The 23,685-nt window shown below is 41.2% G+C and overlaps 2 protein-coding genes across 5 annotated transcripts in view; one reads left to right on the top strand and one right to left on the bottom strand.

The window, feature by feature from the left end:
- The window catches only part of LOC106570424 (heat shock factor protein 1), a 31,542-nt gene extending 13,140 nt beyond the window's left edge, over nt 1-18,402 (bottom strand). For 2 of the 4 annotated variants that reach the window (XM_014142744.2, XM_045694874.1), the window contains exons 1-5: nt 17,968-18,402; nt 12,742-12,850; nt 12,165-12,301; nt 11,319-11,443; nt 4,086-4,161 (exon numbers count right to left, since the gene is read on the bottom strand). In XM_014142744.2, coding sequence (XP_013998219.2) covers nt 4,086-4,161; nt 11,319-11,443; nt 12,165-12,301; nt 12,742-12,850; nt 17,968-18,093 — 573 coding nt within the window. In that variant the 5' untranslated portion in view covers nt 18,094-18,402. The remainder of the gene's footprint in view (nt 1-4,085; nt 4,162-11,318; nt 11,444-12,164; nt 12,302-12,741; nt 12,851-17,967) is intronic. The other 2 variants (XM_014142743.2, XM_014142745.2) reach the window with 1 other exon arrangement.
- Nucleotides 18,403-18,681: 279 nt separating this feature from the next.
- Nucleotides 18,682-23,685, top strand: part of bop1 (BOP1 ribosomal biogenesis factor) — a 118,815-nt gene continuing 113,811 nt past the window's right edge. Inside the window, 1 exon segment of the mRNA XM_014142741.2 lies at nt 18,682-18,843. Coding sequence (XP_013998216.2) covers nt 18,745-18,843 — 99 coding nt within the window. The 5' untranslated portion in view covers nt 18,682-18,744.

Genomic DNA, 23,685 nt, shown 5'->3' with positions numbered 1-23,685 from the left:
TTTTAACATCTGCGTAGCCAGGAGCTAAAATAAAACTTGGTTCTATTTGTGACGCTTGACGCGCTGCATGTCCTGCCTCTCCCATCTCCTCATTGGTTTTTAGGAGCATATACCCACGTGGGTGAATGAAAGATGAACTGAGGTCCACACCCCAGTTGGTGGTGGTAACGCACCTTAAAGTTGGTTGCAAACCACCATATAAAGTCAAAAGAAGAAGAAGCCTGAAGGAGGAGAGATAATTAGAAATGAACTCGGTTTACCGTTTTATCTGTGGATTAATTGTCAGATTAGAGGACCTTGTGAATCAGGTCAAACAACAACCCAATGATTATATCCCAGGACAAATTAGCTACAGTAGCAACAGCAAGCTAGCTGGCTAAATTGCAATACATGTTTAATGCTTTTCGACCTGTCCCCAAATGAATACAGTTGGTTCAGAGTTCGTTTTGATATTTCAATCTGTGTGCCCTGATTGCATCTGGTGTGGGTGGACAATACCAACATGCACGTGCAAGCGGTGTGGTCAGCATGTTAGAGTTACCAGCCTCAGAAATTGCAGCCCAAATAAAAGCAGACACATCTCAACATCAATTGTTCAGAAGAGACTGCGTGAATCAGGCCTTCATGGTCAAATTGCTGCAAAGAAACCACTACTAAAGAACACCAATATGAAGAAGAGACTTGCTTGGGCCAAGAAACACGAGCAATGAACATTAGACCGGTGGAAATCTGTCCTTTGGTCTGATGAGTCCAAATTTGAGATTTTGGGTCCTAACCACCTATCTTTGTGAGACGCAGAGTAGGTGAACAGATGATCTCCGCATGTATGGTTCCCACCCTGAAGCATGGAGGAGGAGGTGGTGTGATGGTGCTTTGATGGTGACACGGTCTGTGATTTATTTAGAATTCAAGGCACACTTAACTAGCACGGCTACCACTGCATTCTGCAGCGATACGCCATCCCATCTTGTTTGTGCTTAGTGAGACGATCATTTGTTTTTCAACATGACAATGACCCAACACACCTCCAGGCTGTGTAAGGACTATTGACCAAGGAGAGTGATGGAGTGCTGCATCAGATGATCTGGCCTCCACAATCACCCGACCTCAAACCAACTGAGATGGTTTGGACCGCAGATTAAAAGGAAAAGCAGCCAACAACTGCTCAGTATAAAAAAATGTATAGAATAAAAAGGAAAGTTTTACATCTTCCTAAGTCTGAGGGTGGTTTTAACCTTCCAGATTTGGAATTGTATAAACTCGATACCCAAGGCTTTTACTTGTGACATATAGTTAAACGCACTAAAAAGGAACAATGGGTACCTATAGAGGATGTGGATGCTCATCCTCAAAATATTTTTACATGTCTATTTTCAAAGGATAAAGCTAAGAACATTAACAACTTCATAGTTACGAACACAGTAACATCTTGGAAGAAAATGAAACGTATTCTACAAGAACCAATGTAACTTCCTAAAAACACAACCCTATGGAACATTCCTTGGATAGCTTTTCACAATTCACTGATAAATTGGACCACATGGAAAACTAAAGGCATTGCAATTGTAAATTACATGGTAACAGGAAATACATTCATTTCCATGACAGAATTAAAAGGTCATTTTGGACTGACCAATGTAGATAGTAACAAATATATGCAACATAAAAGTTCCATATCACAAAATTTGGATTAGAAATGTTTTCGACATCAGAGCAACCTTGAGGGAATCTTATTTGAGTCAGAAAAGGATGTTAATTTGATAGGGAAGACATACAAAACCTTGCAGAGAACATATCCAACTGACAATCTCTTAGAAAAAAATATAAACTACTGGAACCAAGACTTCGGGAGAACTGATGTTGGCAAAGATGGAGGGAAAGTTGGAGCATAACTAACAAAATTACATTTAACGACAATGTACGCTTAATCCAGTATAAACTAATGTTTATTATACAAGAGACAAAATGCACAAATTCTACAGCACAACGTCAGAGTCATGTCTTAAGTGTAAAACTATGAATGACTCAATAATCCATACTCTCTGGGAACGCTATAATGTCCGGAAGTTGTGGGCGGAGCTAGAAAGTTGACTGTCAGAAGTATTACAATGTAAACTTCCTTTCAATCTGTCTGTCTGCATATTTCAAGACATGACATATAGGGATGTCGTGAGATACTCGATTCTCTTGTCGTCACTCATCCTGAAAAAACGTACACTAAAAACTTGGAAATCAATCCGGCATCATTGACACAATGGAAAAATCGAATGATTTATTATTTAAAATATTGAAAGTGCGTGGGCTACGGAGAGAAACAAAATGGTGCAGTTTCAGTCCATGTTGCGGAGAGTGATGCTGGCGCTGGAGACGGGGTGCTAGTGGGTCTGTGAGGTGCGATGTAGTTGATGTTTCTACAATGTTTTCATTGGTATATGTATGTTTATAAAATATAAAAATAAATAAAAAAGGAAATAAACATTTAGGCGGCCCGAGGATTTCAATGGCAGAAAAATCCCTGCAGTACACACATTCAGAATCATTGACGATGACAAACAAATCTAGGACACAATCCAAGTGTTATAATATATATATTATACAGTGCATCCGGGAAAGTATTCAGACCCTTGACTTTTTCCACATTTTGTTACATTACAGCCTTATTGTAAAATTGATTTAAAAAAATTATAATCAAGCCATAAACAAATCCCCATAAGGACAAAGTGAAAACAGGTTTAGAAATTTCTGCTAATTGATTCAATATAAAAAAACTGAAATACCTTATTTACATAAATATTCAGACCCTTTGCTATGAGCCTCGAAATTGAGCTCAGGTGCATCCTGTTTCCATTGATCATCCTTGAGATGTTTCTACAACTTGATTGGAGTCCACCTGTGGTAAATTCTATTGATTGGACATGATTTAGAAAGGTGCACACCTGCCTATATAAGGTCCCACAGTTGACAGTGCATGTCAGAGCAAAAACCAAGCCATGAGGTCGAAGAGATTGTAGGTAGAGCTCCGAGACAGGATTGTGTCAAGGCACGGATCTGGGGAAGGGTACCAAAAAATATCTGCAGCATTGAAGGTCCCCATCATTGTCAAATGGAAGACGTTTGTAACCACCAAGACTCTCCCTAGAGCTGGCTACCTGGCCAAACTGAGCAATCGGGGGAGAAGGGCCTTGATCAGGGAGGTAACCAAGAACCGATGGTCACTCTGACAGAGCACCAGAGTTCCTCTGTGGAGATGGGAGAACCTTCCAGAAGAACAACCATCTCTGCAGCACTCCACCAATCAGGCCTTTATGGTACCATGGCCAGACGGAAGCCACTCCTCAGTAAAAGGCACATGACAGCCCACTTGGAGTTTGCCGAAAGGCACCTAAAGACTGAGACCATGGTCTGATGAATCTGGTCTGATGAAACCAAGATTGAACTCCTTGGTCTGAATGCCCAGAGTCTGGAGGAAACCTGGCACCATCCCTACAGTGAAGCATGCTGGTGGCAGCATCATGCTGTGGGGATGTTTTTCAGCTGCAGGACTGGGAGACTTGTCAGGATCTAGGTAAAGATGAACGGAGCAAAGTACAAAGAGATCCTTGATGAAAACCTGCTCCAGAGCGCTCAGGACCTCAGACTGAGGCGAAGGTTCACCTTCCAACAGGACAATGACCTGCACACAGCCAAGACAATGCAGGAGTGGCTTCGGCACAAGTCTATGAATGTCCTTGAGTGGCCCAGCCAGAGTCCGGATTTGAACATCTCTGGAGAGACCTGAAAATAGCTGTGCAGCGACACTCCCCATCCAACCTGACAGAGCTTGTGAGGATCTGCAGAGAAGAGGAGAAATTCCACAAATACAGGTGTGCCAAGCTTGTAGCATAATACCCAAGACGACTCGCATACATGTTACGTATGGGTGGAATCAAACCCACTACCCTAGCGTTACAAGCACCATGCTTTACCAACTGAGCTACAAAGGACCACGTGTTATCACATGAATTACTATGTTACCATAGCATAGAAGAGCCAAGCCCATGTTCTGCGTGGTCAGAGCAGTGGCAGGTACCGTGACTGTCTTTTACCTTGTTGACGACTTTCTGTTGCTGGGCGTGTTTCTGTCTGAGGCTGGCCACCTCCCTCCACAGAGCTTCATTCTCACTGGAAAGACAAAGGGGATACTCGTTTACATATCAGTTAATCATTATTTTAAATTGAATGCCACAAATGGCAAATGTATTTCACATTTTAGTCATTTAGCAGACACTCTTATCCAGAGCGACTTGCAGTAGTGAGTGCATACACTTTCATACTTTTTTCGTTCTAGTCCAGCATGGGAATCGAACCCACAAGCGCCATGCTCTACCAACTGAGCCACAAAGGACCGCATATACAACTGATGCCCAATTAGGCCAACTAATCATTTGCCTTCCATTCCCAAACCCATGGCATCCTCTCTGGGTAATGTCATGGACGCTTGCTACAATGACATCAGTCCTTGACATTGTGATGTTTCTTCATACATCATTTGAATAGCCTAATAACCAGCTGCAACGCATGTTTTCAAATAAATCAAAGAATGACTAACCAATCTCAGAACAGCACGTCATCCCTAACTGACCTAAAACTCCACAGTACATGTAGCCAAGATGGGGGAAGGGCAAAGGGCAGGAGGGCAAGGGCTTAGACCCTAATCTTTAAGAGCCCCCCATACTGTGGCATGCCTAACGAGGCACAGCAGATTTTTTACTGTACTGGTAAAGATTTGAGGAATAGTTGAGGCAGTTTATTTTGTTAAGTTAATGGCTATTGAAAGATCTTAGCGCGCTGTGTTTATTCAGCTTTTTTAGTGCAGTCTATAAAGACCATGCCCCTCCACCTGGCTCTTAAAGCCTGGCTCCCCAGACTATGGTTAAGCTGCTTTGTGGGTGTGCTCATGGGCCTGATTCATCCATTGTCCATACACATGGCTCACATTAAATGACTTGCCCTGGACTCAGACAAAACCTAGCCTGGACCCAGATATGTTTGTGCTGTCCTGTAATCTCTTATGGTCTCTGTCCCACGTGAGTTGGCAAGACAGAGCAAACAATTATGGAACCAGGCTAGACAACACCTTGATGAATTATGTCAGATTGATTCTTCTGGCTCCATGACAAGATGAAGATTTCAGAATTACCTTCAGTTTCCAAGTACATAGAAATGTACCTGGAATGACCTGGTGCTGCCACAATAATCAGAATAGAAATGTATATATTTCAGTGTTTGATTAGCATTTTAGTCTTATGTCTTGACTGAGTTGGCTCTAAAAAAGTGCAAATTAAACTATAGATATAGTATCTTAATTTGATTACTCAGCCGCAGGAAATTCAAATGAGCCTTGTGATTTACATAACTTCACTGAAAACCCGCAGTTCTCCCTCGATCAAATGTTAAAGCACCGGACAAAATACATGTCCTACAACTGTAGATCCTACTACACTCAAAAATGTATCTACACTGCTGCCATACATGAACAACTGTCGTTTTATATAGATTAAAGGGTAGGTAGCATAAACGTAAACACATTCAACATGTGGATTTGCATTAGAATAAGCATCAAAAGTACTGGTTTAAATAACTTACAAGCAAATGCATTGAATTTATTGTTAAAATTCAGCTTGCAAGGTTGCTAGCCAACTTGCCTGCTAATGTTAGCCCTACTAGCCTGCTAACGTTACGTTAGTACTGCTTGAGTCCACCAGTTGCTATCAACACCTAGGTTATATCTACATTAAAGTAAACCAAAGTTTAGGAAATACATAACACCAGCTAATCAGTTATCAAATAATGTTACTGGCATAAGCAGTTCTCTAAGCCAATCCGCTCGCTTCAATCAACAAGTTTTTTGCATTAATTTGCATGGTTTCTTCTTAGTGAATGTACACTACCGTTCAAAAGTTTGGGGTCACTTAGAAATGTCCTTGTTTTTGAAAGAAAAGCTATTTTTTTGTCCATTAAAATAACATCAAATTTATCAGAAATACAGTGCAGACATTGTTAATGTTGTAAATGACTATTGTAGCTGGAAATGGCAGATTTTTGATGGAGTATCTACATAGGCGTGCAGAGGCACATTATCAGCAACCATCACTCCTGTGTTCCAATGGCACGTTGTGTTAGCTAATCCAAGTTTACCATTTTAAGGCCAGCATCCTGGAGTCGCCTCTTAACTGTTGATGTTGAGACTGGTGTTTTGAGGGTACTATTTAATGAAGTTGCCAGTTGCGGACTTGTGAGGCGTCCGTTTCTCAAACTAGACACTAATGTACTTGCCCTCTTGCTCAGTTGTGCACCAGGGCCTCCCACTCTTTCTATTCTGGTTAGAGGCAGTTTGCGCTGTTCTGTGAAGGGAGTAGTACACAGCGTTGTACGAGATCTTCAGTTTCTTGGCAATTTCTTGCCTTCATTTCTCAGAACAAGAATAGACTGACAAGTTTCAGAAGAAAGGTCTTTGTTTCTGTCCATTTTAAGCCTGTAATCGAACCAACAAATGCTGATGCTGCAGATACTCAACTAGTCTAAAGAAAGCCAGTTTTATTACTTCTTTAATCAGGACAACAGTTTTCAGCTGTGCTAACATAATTGCAATACGGTTTTCTAATGATCAATTAGCCTTTTAAAATGGTAAACTTGGATTAGCTAACACAACGTGCCATTGGAACACAGGAGTGATGGTTGCTGATAATGTGCCTCTGTATGCCTATGTAGATATTCCATAAAAAATCTGCCGTTTCCAACTAAAATAGTCATTTACAACATTAACAATGTCTACACTGTATTTCTGATCAATTTGATGTTATTTTAATGGACAAAAAAATTGCTTTCCTTTCAAAAACATGGACATTTCTAAGTGACCCCAAACTTTTGAACGGTAGAGCTGGTGAGCTACTATGTACACTAATACTTGGTTTGGAATGCAATTACACGCTAACATGGCTAGTAGCTAATGTTAGCCAGCTGGAACTAGCTAGGTAGCACCGGTTCGCCATATGACGTTGAGAAATAGTGCATTGTGGGTAGTTCCGAAGATATCCGGTAATAAGTTAATAAATATGTAAAAACACTAAAACTTAACTATGTTTGTAGTTATAGGTAACCAGATCGTGACGACAACTAAGTTGCTAAGTCTTTGACCACACTGTTACTTTGGTGAGTGAAAGCATGCTTCCTACCCTTTAATAAACACAAGATAGATATATTGGTCTCCACTACGACACACAAGTGTATCCCGTAGGCATCACCTAAACCATAGCCTAATGTAACCTATCAAAATATTTTCCTTTTAGAAATGTATTATTTTTGTATTCATTCATAATCAAATCCTTCTGCTGCATGATTTGCGACGAAACTGGTCAAATTAAGAAAAGAACTGGTCAAATTAAGATCTCACACCTGTATTCTAGACCTGAAAAATCTAAATCAATCAACATGTAGGCCTGGCTTTCGAGGACAAAATGAAACATTCATTTGCTGATTATCATAGCTTCAGCCTTACAACCTGGCATTGTTATGGAGTAATGCATGTTAACCTTAAGAACTTCCAGTACACAGATGTGGTTTTAAAACAGAGACTGAACGAGGTTTGAAGGAGGTGTGTACTGGGGGTGTCATCTGAGTGCTACAGGGCCTTCAAACTTCCGACATGGAAAAGAGAGGTGCTCCATCTGTGTTTATAGACTATCAGTGGTCCTTGCTGCCTTGTAAACTCACCCTGCCCTGTATCAGGTTGTGCCAGAAAAGCCCACTGTCTGTGCTGACCTCCCTGTGGGGCAGATGAACAGGGTTTATAGAGGCAGGTGTGGATGCCTCCAAGTGGGGATCACTCCCCCCCCGGAAACACCACTCTGACCAAGAGTTAGAGGGATTATTTAACATGTGAAAGTCATCCGATAATCAGAAACATAACTATAACTTTTCAGACTGTCAGATTTGTCTGAGTGTCAGAGGGGAGGTGCGCAGGTGTGAAAATAACAAGGAATATGGTAAGAGAGAAGAATCCATTTCTATAAGTAAGAGAGATTCTTGTCTCGTTTTATTGAGAGCCACCCACCTCGGGTGATGGACATTCATCGTTTGAGTGATACATCTTTATCTGAAGGTATGAATTGAACAGGCAAGTTGGATAAAATAGATTGGATAAATAATCCCATCTTCTTGCACTCTCCTATTCTAAGAGGACATGGTGAGAGACATGGAGAGAGACTGTCATGCTGTGCCGATGGACAAGATGAATAAGGTCATAATGAAAACTGCCCTGCGTATTGCATCATGGTACCATGAAGAAAAAGTCTGGTTTGTAAACATATGTTTGGGACAGGAGAGAAAGCCCTCAGTGGCAATGAAGAGTCCAAGGGTCCAGCTGGAGAATCCAAGTGTGTCTGTGTGTGTGTGGAGGAAGGATTGTATCAATTATGTGGGGCCTGACATGCACCCTGACGACCTAAAGGCAGCTGGTGAGCAGCCTAGCCACATCATCCCAGCTGCATGACAGGAGCCACTCGGTTTTAGAATGGTGACTAAGCATCCTGAAACATGAAACACCATTATATTGTCCCAGAGTGAGGCGCACTGACACAACCCAATGGGTTATTCTATAACTGTTACAAACTGGGAACTTAACTTTGCACCACATTTCATCAACACATCTATAATGAGTAGACACACTAACTAACCAGACTGGGGAACAATGACAACTCAATGAGTTATCCCCACATCATTACTGCTACAAACATGGAACTCAGTCTGAACCACAATTGATCTAGTCTGGTCCCAGATTGGTTTGTGCATTTGCCTACTCCATTGTCAAGTCAAACATGGCAATTCCATAATGAGTTAGCAAGAGGCTAGAGCAGAAACAGACTGACACCCAGGCTACAACTTATCAAGTCATCCAGAAAAGGTAGACATAGAAGTAACCCTGAACCTATCCTAACCACAGCCAGATAAAAACTAGAAACAGAAGGTCCAACTCTCCACAGCTGCAGTTCTACCACCATTAAAAACTCGACTTTATATCACTAGATGTGCGCCCTTAATCTGGGTTTTACTAAATAGCGTGAAAGTGTTCATTTAGGACAGCTCTGTGGATTCAAACAGCACACTGACTCCTGCATGTATATTTCAGCCTCTGACAGGCCTCTAGGAATTCTGTTTCTAGCAGCCTAATCACTAGCTTAAAATAAACTGGTTGACACCGCCTTAATGCAGCATGCTAGGCTACGGCAGCCCTATGGGGACACAATATACATGCTCGCTAATTTAGCAAAACAGCAGCAAAGCGTGAGCGAATCTTATTGTGTGGAACAGAGGCTAAGCTGGGGTAGGAACGTTTTTGGCTTGTTCAAGGGGCAGTCAATTCTGAAAATGTTCTACAATTTTGCATCTACAGTGCCTTCGAAAAGTATTCAGACCCCTTGACTTTTTCCACATTGTTACGTCACAGCCTTATTCTAAAATTGATAAAATGAAAATCCTCATGAATCTACACACAATACCCCATAATGACAAAGTGAAAAAGAGGTTCAGAATTTTTTTCAAACGTATAAAAAATAAAAAACAAATACCTTATTTACTTAAGTATTCAGAAACTTTGTTAACAGTTAACTTACAGTGCAATCGGAAAGTATTCTGAATACCTTTTCCACATTTAGTTATGTTACAGGCTTGTTCTAAAATGTATTAAATAAATAAAAACGTCATCAATCTACACACAATACCCCATAATGACAAAGTGAAAAGTTTTTTTTAAATGTTTGCAAATGTATTAAAAAACAGAAATACCTTGACATAAGTATTCAGACCCTTTGCTGTGAGACTCTAAATTAAGCTCAGGTGCATCCTGCTTCCATTGATCATCCTTGAAATGTTTCTACAACTTGATAGGAGTCCACCTGTGGTAAATTCAATTGATTGGACATGATTTGGAAAGCCACACACCTGTCTATGTAAGGTCCCACAGTTGACAGTGCATGTCAGAGCAAAAACCAAGCCATGTGTCCGTAGAGCTCAGAGACTAGATTGTGTCGAGGCACAGATCTGGGGAAGGGTACTAAAAACGTTCTGCAGCATTGAAGGTCCCCAAGAACGCAGTGGCCTCCATCATTGTTGAATGGAAGAAGTTTGGAACCACCAAGACTCTTCCTAGAGCTGGCCGCCCGGCCAAACTGAGCAACCGGGGGAGAAGGGCGTTGGTCAGGGAGGTGACCAAGAACCCAAAGTTCCCTCTGACAGCGCTCCAGAGTTCCTCTGTGGAGATGGGAGAACCTTCCAGAAGGACAACCATCTCTGCAGCACTCCACCAATCAGGCCTTTATGGTACAGTGGCCAGACGGAAGCCACTCCTCAGTAAAAGGCACATGACAGCCCGCTTGGAGTTTGCCGAAAGGCACCTAAAGACTGAGACCACGAGAAACAAGATTCCCTGGTCTGATGAAACCAAGATTGAACTCTTTGATCTGAATGCCCAGAGTCTGGAGGAAACCTGGCACCATCCCTACGGTGAAGCATGCTGGTGGCAGCATCATGCTGTGGGGATGTTTTCAGCTGCAGGGACTAGTCAGGATCGAGGGAAAGATGACCGGAGAAAGGGACAGAGAGATCCTTGATGAAAACCTGCTCCAGAGCGCTCAGGACCTCAATCTGGCTCGAGGATTCACCTTCTAACAAGACAATGACACTAAGAACACACCCAACACAACGCAGGAGTGGCTTCAGGACAAGTGTCAATGTCCTTGATTGGCCCAGCCAGAGCCGGCCTTGAACCCGATCTCTGGAGGGACCTGAAAATAGCTGTGCAGCAACGCTCCCCATCCATCCTGACAGAGCTTGAGAGGATCTGCAGAGAAGAATGGGAGAAACTCCCCAAATAAAGGTGTGGCAAGCTTGTAGTGTCATACCCAAGATGACTCAAGGCTGTAATCGCTGCCAAAAGGTGCTTCAACAAAGTACTGAGTAAAGGGTCTGAGTACTTAAGTAAATGTGTTTTGTTTTTTTGAATAAATTGGCAAACAAAAAATCTAAAAACCTGTTTTGTTTTGTCATTATGGGGTATTGTTACAACCTTACTCAAATGTAACAAAATGTGGAAAAAGTCAAGGGGTCTGAATACTTTCCGAATGCACTGTATGTGGATTTGGGGGTTATACTTTGAACTATACTTGTCAGACCTTTTGTTGATTTTGTTCATTTCAATTTATTAGTTAAGCCGAGTCAACCGTCCAATACGCATGAGAATGAGTCACAATATGAATCAGAATGCGCCTCAACGTTTCACTTACTGCTTCATGGCGATGATTTGGGAGTCTATGGTCTCCTGCTTGCCCTTTATGTGCTGCACGTTGGTCAGGATTTTCGAGACATCGTCTGAGCTCATCTTAAGCTCATCATGTTTAACATTGGACACCTGAGGGGGAGGGAGAACATGACGAAATGGTTAACGCAAACTGTTAAAGCAAAGAAAACTGTTAAAGGGAGGCGGGAAAGAGATGAAAACAAGCCTTCAGTGTAGGCCTTGGCCCCGACTTGAACCCTGAGGGATAGATAATGGAAACACAATGAAAGTGTATGATTCTGTATTCAGTTTTTAGCCTGAACTGGTCAGTTGGCCCGAGGCAGACTATATCAAGGTGCAGATGGAAACAGCAGTAAATCATTGGACTGAGCAGAGCAGAAAGTGACTGCATTAAAGGGTCCGGCAATGTCAGATTACGAGCTCCCTGGCCTGCTTTCTCTAATCCACCCATCCCCAGATGGCAGGCTCCACAGAGACCACTAGATTAGCTCAATCTGTCCCAGGAGTGGAGGGGAGCAGAGAGAAAAATCAGGCCAAGCAGGCCATGCACTGGGAGCATATGCTGTCGGTCTGACATGCTGTCTGTCTGAGGAGCATCCCTATAGGTTTCTCTATGAGGAGTTTTACTGAGGCTTTCCATGTGTGTTTTCTAAAGGGAGTTGGCTACATAGTTCTGACTATAAATGTAACATCTTTGTAATTCTTTCTTAACTAATATTGTTTGGGCTATGTAAAGCCTATTTAAAAAGACTGTTCGGAGTCAAGTATGAAGAAGGGCATGATACATGAATCAGAAATATCATGATGATCATCTTTATCATTTTGCACTTACATTGGTAACTTTCCGTTTGATATTTTCCAGCAGATGCTCTTGTTGGCGGAGAAAGTAGGGATGCTGGAATTCAGTGTCGTCCTTCTCAGGCTTCACCAGGCCGCCCTGCTCAATGTGAACTACTTTGCGGAAGCCGTCTGTAGAAAGAAAAAAACATCACAGTTTTGACTAAGACGTACTATTCCATTTCTAGAGATACGTGGAATTTACATAGGCAATCATATCCTCCTAGCCTTTTCAGTCTTAATAAATAACAGGCAAATGGATTACATAACCAAAAGATACAAAAAAAGCTAAAGGATTTCAGTCAAAAAAGAAATATGTGGTTACATCTACCACAACTACTGAGAAATAGCCTCTAATAAAAATAATTCCTTGGTTGAGTCTATTTAAAGGCTCATTACAATATAAGCAAATAATTTGCAGAATGTACCGCACACCCAAAACCGATAAGTGAAGGTTCTGGGGATAAAATGCTAAACTGAAGAAACATAAAAAGTCAAAGCAAATCAAACGAAGCTACTATAAAGATTTCATTGCTATGCCTAACGTATTGAATACATGGATGACAACTCACACATATTGAGCTGGCGCACAAAGCTGGCCATGTTATTGTGTTTAAAATACTTGGGAAGCACCTCCTTGGAGAATCGGCACTGATCAAACACATGGAAGCTGTTGCCATTCTGTAAAGGAAGAACAATAACAGTTAAAGAAATAGTGGCACAACCCCAGTTTACCTTAGCTAGGCCCTATGTACGGAGAATGTACTACAAATCAGGTTAAGCTGCCTTGGGTGGCTTACAACAAAGCTAAACAACATTGGGTCTGATAAAGTCTAACTAAACTCTGTGACTATGGCGAGTCTCTGGCAATGTTTACAGGTTGAATCATTATGAAATACCACATTGGCAATGTAGACAAAAAGAACCCTCTGTAACCTATAAAGGCAGAGAATTCCAATACCTGTATTGACATCCTAATTAGTAGGTCAACATGTAGTTGATTTATTTGAACATAACCTGAATATTCTGGGGACATTCACACAATCTGGGAGGGCATCATGATGCAATGAGGGCTGAACTAGTGGAAAAGTGAAATGGTCCAGTGTAGAAGAATAGAAGAGTTCTGCCTGAATGTAAGTTTGTTATTTAGTTATCTATTCATTTTTGGGAAATGGATGCTGAGAGAAGTCAGCTGCTTGGATCAGAGGCCATGAACATATAGGAGGAGGCCTTTGGATAGACATGAGAGGCTGCGTCAACACACAGGGTTTTCTCCTACCCAGTAGGCTAGTTAGAGATAACATCCCTAAAAAGGGTTGCAAAGGGAGGTTATATTACTGGAAACATTCTAAGTTTACCGGTAAACTACCAGCATTGGGGTAGCTTTCAAGTTTTGGGGGGGAATTTTATTAAAATGGCCTTTTTGGATACTTCAGATTATCACAGGCGTCTAATTGTCCCTGGCCCTGTGTGGCCTTATCAAATGTAAAATATGCAATAACCAAATAACATGATTTTAAAACTGAATGACAAAGCTGTAAAATATGATCCTAAATATAAACAACCAACTTAGTGAATACCATTAGTGTTTAATATGAGGCTTTTAGCATGAAATATCCTTGTTTATATACATTTATTTTTTTACACACTTATTTGACTATGTCAAGATGTCTTTGTTGTTCATGTTTTGGCGCCAAAGTCAATAGTTGGAAGAGCGGTAGAGTTAATTGAAAATAATGTCATTGTTGATTAGATGCTTTTTCATTCATTATTATATTTTCTGTTGAACCGTATGGTCTATCCCAGCGTTTCCCAAACTAGGGTGAAGTGGGGTCGTCTGATTTGAAAATGGGATCGCGAGAGAAACTACGGGAAAAATATATAATAATTGAACCAGGGTGACATCAGTAACCTCCGGAAGCCGCTAGATGCAGTTATAATAAACAAAGCAGTTTCTGTTTTCCTCCTACAGACGTGGTTATGTCTTTTGAACGGTTTAAGCTACTAAATAATATGACCCCATCACAGAGGGTTGGAACCATGCAGTTTATTACCTAAATGAAATAATTTATGATGAACTTCACAGGGTGGTGAAAGTGCACTGTGTTCTTGACGCTCATTTCCAATGAATATGGAAGGTCTGATTCTGGTGGCATGATGATCTATGCTTTACTGCTGTTTGACAAATACAAATATTTGCATTAATAATCTCATAATGTAGACTAGACTACCCACAGAGTATGTGCAAACTGTTGGTTAGAGTGCATGTGCCAAGACCAGAGCAGGCACATTTTGCTACTTAACGCAACAGTTTGTGACAAAACTATAGGTGGAGTTGAAAATGTGATGGAAACACATTGAACTTTCCATTTTATTCCATACATGAAAATGTATGTAAAAAGGTACATTTTGTGTGCACTGTCATCACACACTGATTTTTATCTGCAACAAGTCAGTTTGGTGGAAACGCACCACTGGTGGGAAACTAAGCCTATTTTCTATTTGTTTTATTAATATGTTAGTATGACAGTGGAAATATGCATTCTCCCACCAGACATGCGTTTCCATCAAATTGAGTTGTTGCGGATAAAAGGCGGTGCGTGATGACCTAGTGCACATAAAAATACCTTACAGCGCATTCAGAAAATATTCCCAATATCTTTTCCACATTTAGTTACGTTACAGGCTTGTTCTAAAATGTATTTATTTAATAAAAAACGTCCTCAATCTACACACACACACACACACACACAATACCCCATAATGACAAAGCGAAAACAGGATTTCTGAAATGTTTGCGAATGTATTAAAAAACAGAAATACCTTGACATAAGTATTCAGACCCTTTGCTATGAGACTCTAAATTAAGCACAGGTGCATCCTGCTTCCATTGATCATCCTTGAGATGTTTCTATAACTTGATTGGAGTCCACCTGTGGTAAATTAAATTGATTGGAGATTAATTGGAAAGCCACACACCTGTCTATATAAGGTCCCACAGTTGACAGTGCATGACCGAGCAAAAACCAAGCAATGAGGTCGAAGGAATTGTCCATAGAGCGCCGAGACAGAATTGTGTCGAGGCACAGGTCAGGGGAAGGGTGCCAAAATATGTCTGCAGCATTGAAGGTCCACAAGAACAGTGGCCTCCATCATTCTTAAATGGAAGAAGATTGGAACCACCAAGACTCTTCCTAGAACTGTCCGACCGGCCAAACTGAGCAATCGGAGGAGAAGGGCCTCGGTCAAGGTGACCAAGAACCCAATGGTCACTCTGACAGAGCTCCAGAGTTCCTCTGTGGAGATGGGAGAACCTTCCAGAAGGACAACCATCTCTGTAGCACTCTATTAATCAGGATTTTATGTTAGTGGCCAGAGGGAAGGCACTCCTCAGTAAAAGGCACATGACAGCCCACTTGGAGTTTGCCAAAAGGCACGTAAAGACTCTCAGACCATGAGAAACAAGATTCTCTGGTCTGATGAAACCAAGATTGAATTATTTGGCCTGAATGCCAAGCGTCACATCTGGAAGAAACCTGGCACCATCCCTACGGTGAAGCATGATGGTGGCAGCATCATCATGCTATGGGGATGTTTTTCAGCGGCAGGACTCGGAGACTAGCCAGGATCGAGGGAAAGATTAACGGAGCAAAGTACAGAGATATCCTTGATGAATACCAGCTTCAGAGCACTCAGCAGGACCTCAGACTGGGACGAAGGTTCACCTTCCAACAGGACAATAACCCTAAGCACACATCCAAGACAACGCAGGAGTGACTTCGGGACATGTCTCTGAATGTCCTTGAGTGGCCCAGCAAGAGCTCGGACTTGAACCCAATTGAACATCTCCGGAGAGACCTGAAAATAGATGTGAAGCGACGCTCCCAAATCCAACCTGACAGAGCTTGAGAGGATCTGCAGAGAAGAATAGGAGAAACTCCCCAAATACAGGTGTGCCAAACTTGTTGAATCATACCCAAGAAGACTCCAGGCTGTAATCACTGCCAAAGGTGATTCAACAAAGTAGTGGGTAAAAGGGTCTGAATAGTTATGTAAATGTAATATCAGTTTATTTTGACTAAATTTGCCAACATTTCTAAACATATTTTTGCTTTGTCATTATGGGTTATTGTGTGTAGATTTAAATAAGGAAGAAGTGGAAGAAGTCAAGGTGTCTGAATACTTTTCCAATGCACTGTGTGTACAGAATAAAAATATAAACTTTAATGCGTTTCCAACACCTTTTAAAAATGGATGGTTTGCCCACAAAGAATGGTTACATTATATTGCAAATATGCCCACTTTAGTATTAGCACATGCACTCTAGCCAACAGCTGGCAGACACAGTGCATGTATAGTCTACATGATGAGATTATGTCAAACGGCAGCCAAGCCTAGATGATCATGTCACCAGAATACAACCCTCAATGTTTATTGGAAAGGGGCATCAAGCTCATCACCTTGCACTTTCACCATCCTGTGAAGTTCATCATTTAATCTGTAGCCTAATAAACTGCATGCTTTCCCGACGAGTCATAGTGGGAGGACCACACATGTCATTGCGTGACTCCAAGTTTACGTCGATATGATGGATATTATCAGCCCATAAGAGTTTTCACTGACATTTCTCACATAATACATTTTTCCGACAAAAAGATTCCACCTTCTCTAGCGTATTTTGTTTTGTCGCCAGTGGCAAAGTTTCCAACAGGCCTTCGTCCAAAAATAATATCTGACATGTACTTTACTAGCATAAAGGTTGGATGGAAACCTAGTTAATTATGCTATTTTTCTACACAGAAGATCATGCAAAATTATTGCCTGATAACGTCCTAATACATTTGATGCATTTCCGTCACTTCAAACCATAGCTACTTCCTTCAGATTGAAATACTGTCAAAAGTACTGTCAGACTGATTTGCAATTATGTCCAAGTCCCAATTAAAAAAGTAAATTGATTACATCGCTTTTATTTTACATTGTGGGGTAGCGAATAATAAAAACAATATATTATATATATATATTGTTTTTATTATTCGCTATATATATATATATATATATATATATATATATATATATATATATATATATATATATATATATATATATATATATATATATAGTTGCTAGCAATGTCTGGAAAAAGGCTGTCAAATTGCCACAGACAATACAACGGCGGCATGATACACATATTCACATCCATTTCTCAAATTGGTTATAGAGCCACACCCCCCTTTCTCACAACCATGCCAGCTAGTTTCAATGGACGTGTGGGTTTTGCATGGCTGTTTCACACACACATAGACTGCTAGTTACTGTGTCCAGAGTTCCCCAAATTAGCTGGCTGGAGACAGGGCTTGCTAACATAGCTAGCCAGCTAACGATAATTGACACCCAGCAACAGCTGAAGCTTGGAATGATCAAAGCACCCGCCACGAAGCTCCCCCGGCAATTGCTGCCCAGACAAAAACGTGTCACCTTCACATTTTACCAAATTAATTTGGCAAGTTACCTAGCTAGCTGGTTAATAACATCTTTCTGACTCAGTCCAACCAACTCGTATAATCTGTTTAGCAAGCTGGCTAACTAGCTAGTTGGCTAACTGATGTGGTTTATCATATAGTTAGCTAGTTATAGTTAACGGTGTCTGTGTTAAATTATGTCACGCTAGTTAGCTAACATATTGAATGACATTTAGCTAGCAAATATCTAGAAAGTGAACCAAGTCGATATACAAAGTAAGATGTCCAGCAGCTAGGTAGTAGGTTAGTTAGCATTAGTAACGTTCGCTAACTCACTGGGCTCCAGCAGATTAGAGGATCGGTGTCAGGATCCTCAACAAGAGTCCAAAGTTTTGTGAGAAATGCAGGTACGTTATTCCCACTGACCACGACCCCAACAGACCCACCAACGTGAAACTCCATTATCAACGAAAATGACAAGAATTGCTTGAAAAGTTGATAAACTCCCAAAATAGCCAACAACAAGGGATGAGAACTCCAGAGAAAAGCTAATCCAAAACACAGCGCAATCTTTGCTGTAACAACTATGCAATTTATTTTGGAAATTATCCTTATCTTAACACAAACAAAAATATTTCGAAGACTTTTAGCTAATTGAGAAACTATTACAAGTGGAAGTATCCATCAAATCGACAAATCTAAACAACTGCGTAGAGAAAGGCCATTGCACAGGCGCATGGTGGTCGCCATTTTGTGACCTCATCAAGGAGGAAAACAATTATCCGCCAAAGACAACCAAAGTGTCATGAATTAAATGACAAAATAGTACTAATGTTGATTATATAATAATATAACACAAGATGAAATTAAATATATGAAATACACAAAAATGTACCTTTAAACTTTGACCTCCAATTTTTTCAGACCCTATACATTTGCAGCATATTTACGGTAATTCATTTGAGCTATAACATTATGTAATTATCTACTATGAAATAATTACAGACGCATGTTTTTAATCGCTTTCGAAAATTGCTGTTTTAAAACGCTCTCAACTTTCAACTTTGACCTCTTGCGGAATCCCACATGGTCGGCTGTTGATGTACAAGAAGCATGCCTACTGTAACTCTAGAATCACAGAAAAACACCACCATGAGTAAAGCTAAAGTAAAGAGTGCGAAGAAAAGAGTTGCTGAAGAGGACAATGACCAGGTAAGAAAAGTATTTCTGAAATGTATATTCGGTATTAAAAGGGTAACGTTAAAGGGTAATGCATTGCTAACCAGCTAGCTAACGTTAGTTATGTAGGGAAATGTGGATGGGCATTCTCAAACCCCACAGGTTTTCTAACTACTTTTTTTTTGTCAATCACCCCCAGATGTATTAGATAATAAAATAAGTACAATGTTTTTGTATAAACAGTAACTAATGGTTTGTCTCACCTAGCAAACATGCTTGCTGCACAGTCAGTATAGTCCATGATGAGCTGACTGTCTTAATGCTATTTCCCTAGAGTTGGAAATTGTGTGTTAGCAGTGTAGTAATTGGAGCGTTTGTGTGTTAACTCTTTCTTCCATCACATTCATTTTTCCAATAGGGATTTTATGCCTGATATGTTAGGATATCAAATAAAATGTTTTGTCCGTGCAGACTAACAGTGAAATTCTTACTTAAGGGCTGTTCCCAACAATGCAGAGGGGGGGAGAAACACAAGGAATAACGATAACTTGGTTATATACACGGGGTACCAATACCCCGTCGATGTGCAGCGGTACGAGGTAGTTGAGGTAGATATGTACATATAGGAAGGGATAAATTGACTAGGCGACAGGATAGATAATAAACAGTAACAGCAGCATATGTGATGAGTTAGTTAATGAATCGGTACCCGGACAATTTTACTATCTATTTATCAGTCTTATGGCTTGGGTAGAAGCTGTTCAGAGTCCAGTTTTTCCCAGACTTGTTGCATCAGTACCGCTTTCCATGCGTTAGCAGAGAGAACAGTCTGTGACTTGGGTGGCTGGAGTCTGAACATTTTTAGGGACTTCCTCTGACACTGCCTGGTATAGAGATCCTGGATGGCAGGGAGCTTGGCCCCAGTGATGTACTGGGCTGTACACACTACCCTTTGTAGCACCTTACGGTCGGATGCCAAGCCGTTGCCATACCAAGTCGTTGCCATGCCAAGTCAAGATGCTCTCAATGATGCAACTGTATAACTTTTTTGAGGATCTGAGGGCCCACGCTAAAACTTTTCGGCCACCTGAGGGGGAAGAGGCGTTGTCGTACCTTCTTCTTGACTGTTGGTGTGTATGTGGACACAGAGAAACTTTAAGCTCTCAACCTGCTCCACTACAGCCCCGTGGATGGGGGTGTGCCCGGCCCTCCATTTCCTGTAGTCCATGATCAGTTCCTTTTGTCTTGTTGAGGGAGAGGTTGTTGTCCTTGTACCACACTGCCAGGTCACTGACCACCTCCCTGTAGGCTGTCTCGTCGTCGGTGATCAAGCCTACCACCGCTGTGTAGTCGGAAAACTTAATTATGGTGTTTGAATCCTGTGTGACCATGCAGTCGTGGGTAAACCGAGAGTACAGGAAGGGACTAGGCACGCACTACTGAGATGTTGTTGCTTACCCTCACCTCCCGGGGGTGGCCTATCAGGACGTCCAGGATCCATTTGCAGAGGGAGGTGTTTAATCCCAGGGTCCTTAGCTTAGTAATGAGCTTGGGTGGCACTATGGTGTTGAACGCTTAACTGTAGTCAATGAACAGCTTTCTCACATAGGTGTTTGTTTTGTCCAGATAGTAAAGGGCAGTGTGGATTGCAATAGAGATTGCGTCACCTGTCGCTCTGTTGCGGTAGTACGCGAATTGGAGTGGTTCCACAGGGACTATGGTGGTCTGCTTGAAACATGTAGTTATTACAGACTGGGCCAGGAAAAGGATGAAAATGTCTGTGAAGAAGGTTGCCAGTTGGTCAGCGCATGCTCTTGAGTAGGCAACCTGGTAATCTGTCTGGCCCTGCGGTCTTTTGAATGTTCACCTGTTTAAAAGGTCTTACTCACATCGGTTACGGAGAGTGTGATTACACAGTCATCCGGAACAGCTCTCATGCATGGTTCAGTGTTGCTAGTCTCAACGTGAGCATAAAAGGTATTTAGCTCGTCTGGTAGGCTCACGTCACTGGACAACTAGCGGCTGGGTTTCCCTTCGTAATCTGTGTTAATAGCCACATCCGACGAGCGTTAGACCCGGTGTAGTAGGATTTGATCTTGGTACTTTACTGATGGGTTGCTTGTTTGACGGTTCATTGGAGGGTGTGGCGCAAGGCCAAAAATTTACTTTTGGGTCCACTAGCCACTGGCAGGTAGATTAAAAAATATACCAGCCACACAGATTTCTTACCAGCCAAAATATTTGCTTCTTTAAAAAAAAATGTGATGAGTTGGCTTTGTAATGTTTCTTGAACAATAAATGTATTACTAGTAAAATGTAATGTGGTATATTGTTTTAGTCTTTTAACCAAAATATCACAGATGAGGCATGTTCACCACAGGAGGCTGCTTAGGGGAGAATGGCTCATAATATGGTCTGGAATGGAGCAAATGGACTTGCATCAAACAGCTGAACCATGTATTAGATACAATTCCACTTATTCCTGCACCAGTCAATACCACAAGCCCGTTCTCCCCAATTAAGGTGCCACCAACCTCCTGTGCTGTTCACCTACCACTTTTAATAGCACTACGACTGTGTAGCTTCTTCTCTTGGTGTAGCCAGCCTATTTTTCTCTTGTAAAATGTACTTTAAGACATTAGGAAATGTAGTTGGCTACATTATTTCTATAATAGACTTAAACATTAGAAATGATAGCGTTGCACTTATGTTGTCATCTGATGAAAATGAAGCTATTTTCTTCCGAATGTGTTGCGCTAATGTATCTTCTGTGAAGGAAAACTATAGTTGCACGTCCCTGATCACTATATTGAAGCAAAAAAAGACTGTTGTACTTTCAATATAAAACGCCACCCCTGTCAATACACAGCTGGACACATCTGCTCCCGCTTTCTCCAGTTGTGCTTTTTAAAAACAAACACTTGACTAGCTCAACTGTGCTGGTGTACTAAGTAGGTATATTCTTCATAACCCTTTAATGCGTACAATCACATATTTGTCATCATTGTTGAGTGGTCCATGCAGCATACGATCTCATGTGATTGGAACAGTACCAACACAACGTACAAAGCAACAAATGTGTTTAAACACCATTGTTGTCTGAACAGCATCTAAATGTTTTTTTGCACTGATGGAAAACAAAGGTCTTAAACTTTATTCCTCAATTTTACCTTTTATTGTAAAAGATACATGCGAACTTCAACATCCACAGCCAAACTCATTCCATAAACCAGTCTAAATAACAGGTTGCGTTGACAAAAAACAAACTTAAGTTAGCAACTTAACAGCTAGACTAGTTTACAATATACCATATCTCTGGTGAGCACAAGAGACTAATATAATGTTGTTTAGAGAATAAATGCGTGTCAGATAAGCTAACAGCAGATAAATTCTTTATGATGGCTGCCATGCTTGTTTACGTTTGACAAGCGAAAACTCCCTAATCCCAGAATGCCATTCACTATAATGCCGCATTCAAAACAACTGGGAACTCAGAAATTTCATTGATTTCAAAACCACTGGGAACTCCGGCTAGGGGAAAATAGATTTGAACGGTCGTCCAACTCAGAATTCCAACTCTGGGCCTCTTTCTAGAGCTCTGACTTTCCGATCACTGATGTCATGATTTTTACCTTGTATTTTTCAGTGTTCCCAGTTATTTTGAACGCGGCATAAGACGCAAATAAACAAAGTCAGATGGCTGCGCCTATTGCCCGGAAAATATAAACTTAATTTGGCCACTTTTCAGCATATTACAAATCTCCATGAGCTTGTTAGTGTCAACAACAACTGGAGCACATGACTTGACAAGTTGTTAACAGTTTTTGACCAATCACAAAGCAAATAAAATGTTATCACCTCAAAGATCATCACTCAAATACAAGCCTTGCCAGGTTGCCAGATTTTGTTGAAACCATATTTTTTTGGTGTGTGTGTGGGAGGGTCATTTCCTTTTGGGGGTGTTTTCAGGTGCATGGGGGGGTTTATGATGGTTGAAATATTACTATGATGGGGGATTTATCAAATGGGGGTGGCAAACACAGGAGAAGTTTATAATCTAAATAAAACCTCTGGAAAGGAGGTCTGAGCTAGCAACCCAGAGTAACCATAGTTACGTTTCTGTCAGGACTGACAGAAACGTAACTCTTGACACACAGATAGCCATTGAGTATAGAGATAATGTCCGATTTCCAAAGTAAACGAGGAGATAAATATTTAGTCATTCTGATGAAGAATCTGTGTATGAGAGTGAGTCTGATCAATCAGATAGTGATGAGGAATATCTGTCCCCAAACCTTCTGGACTGTGAGGAAAATGTTGCCCACCCCAACCTTGAAGTCAATGAACATCCCTCACCTCCCCAAGATGCTGGTGCTTCTGTCAATCTTGTGGGCTGTGAGGAAGAAGAGGTTAAAGTTGAGGAGGATGGTCCCCGCTGCTGGACATCCTGTCACTTCACACCATCAGAGATAGACTTCAATGACACCATGTCTGGCATACAAAGCACCCTGCCAAGAGTCAGAATGTTTTAAACTGTTCATTGATGAGGAATTGGTGGAGAGTGTGGTGCACGAAACCAACAGGTACGCCCATTTTTATATTACAGAAAGACCCAAGGCTCTCTTTAAATTTATCAACATTCTGAATGCTTTTAGCCCACTAAATATTCATATTTGTTTGCAGGTATTCTCATGAACTGAAAGAGAAGACTGCCCCTGGCGTAAAAGGGAAGCTCTCAAAATGGGTGAACACTACCATCAGTGAAATGTATACCTTCCTGGTCACGGTGCTGCTGATGGGGCTAGCGAAGAAGGGCTCTGTGAGGGACTACTGACCCCATGCTGCAGACCCCCTTTTTTCCCCCAACCCTTTACT

This window comes from Salmo salar, chromosome ssa14, assembly GCF_905237065.1.
Source record: "Salmo salar chromosome ssa14, Ssal_v3.1, whole genome shotgun sequence".
Classification (NCBI taxonomy): domain Eukaryota; kingdom Metazoa; phylum Chordata; class Actinopteri; order Salmoniformes; family Salmonidae; genus Salmo; species Salmo salar.
Note: the sequence above shows the minus strand (reverse complement) of the source record. Positions and strands in the feature narration are given on the sequence as shown.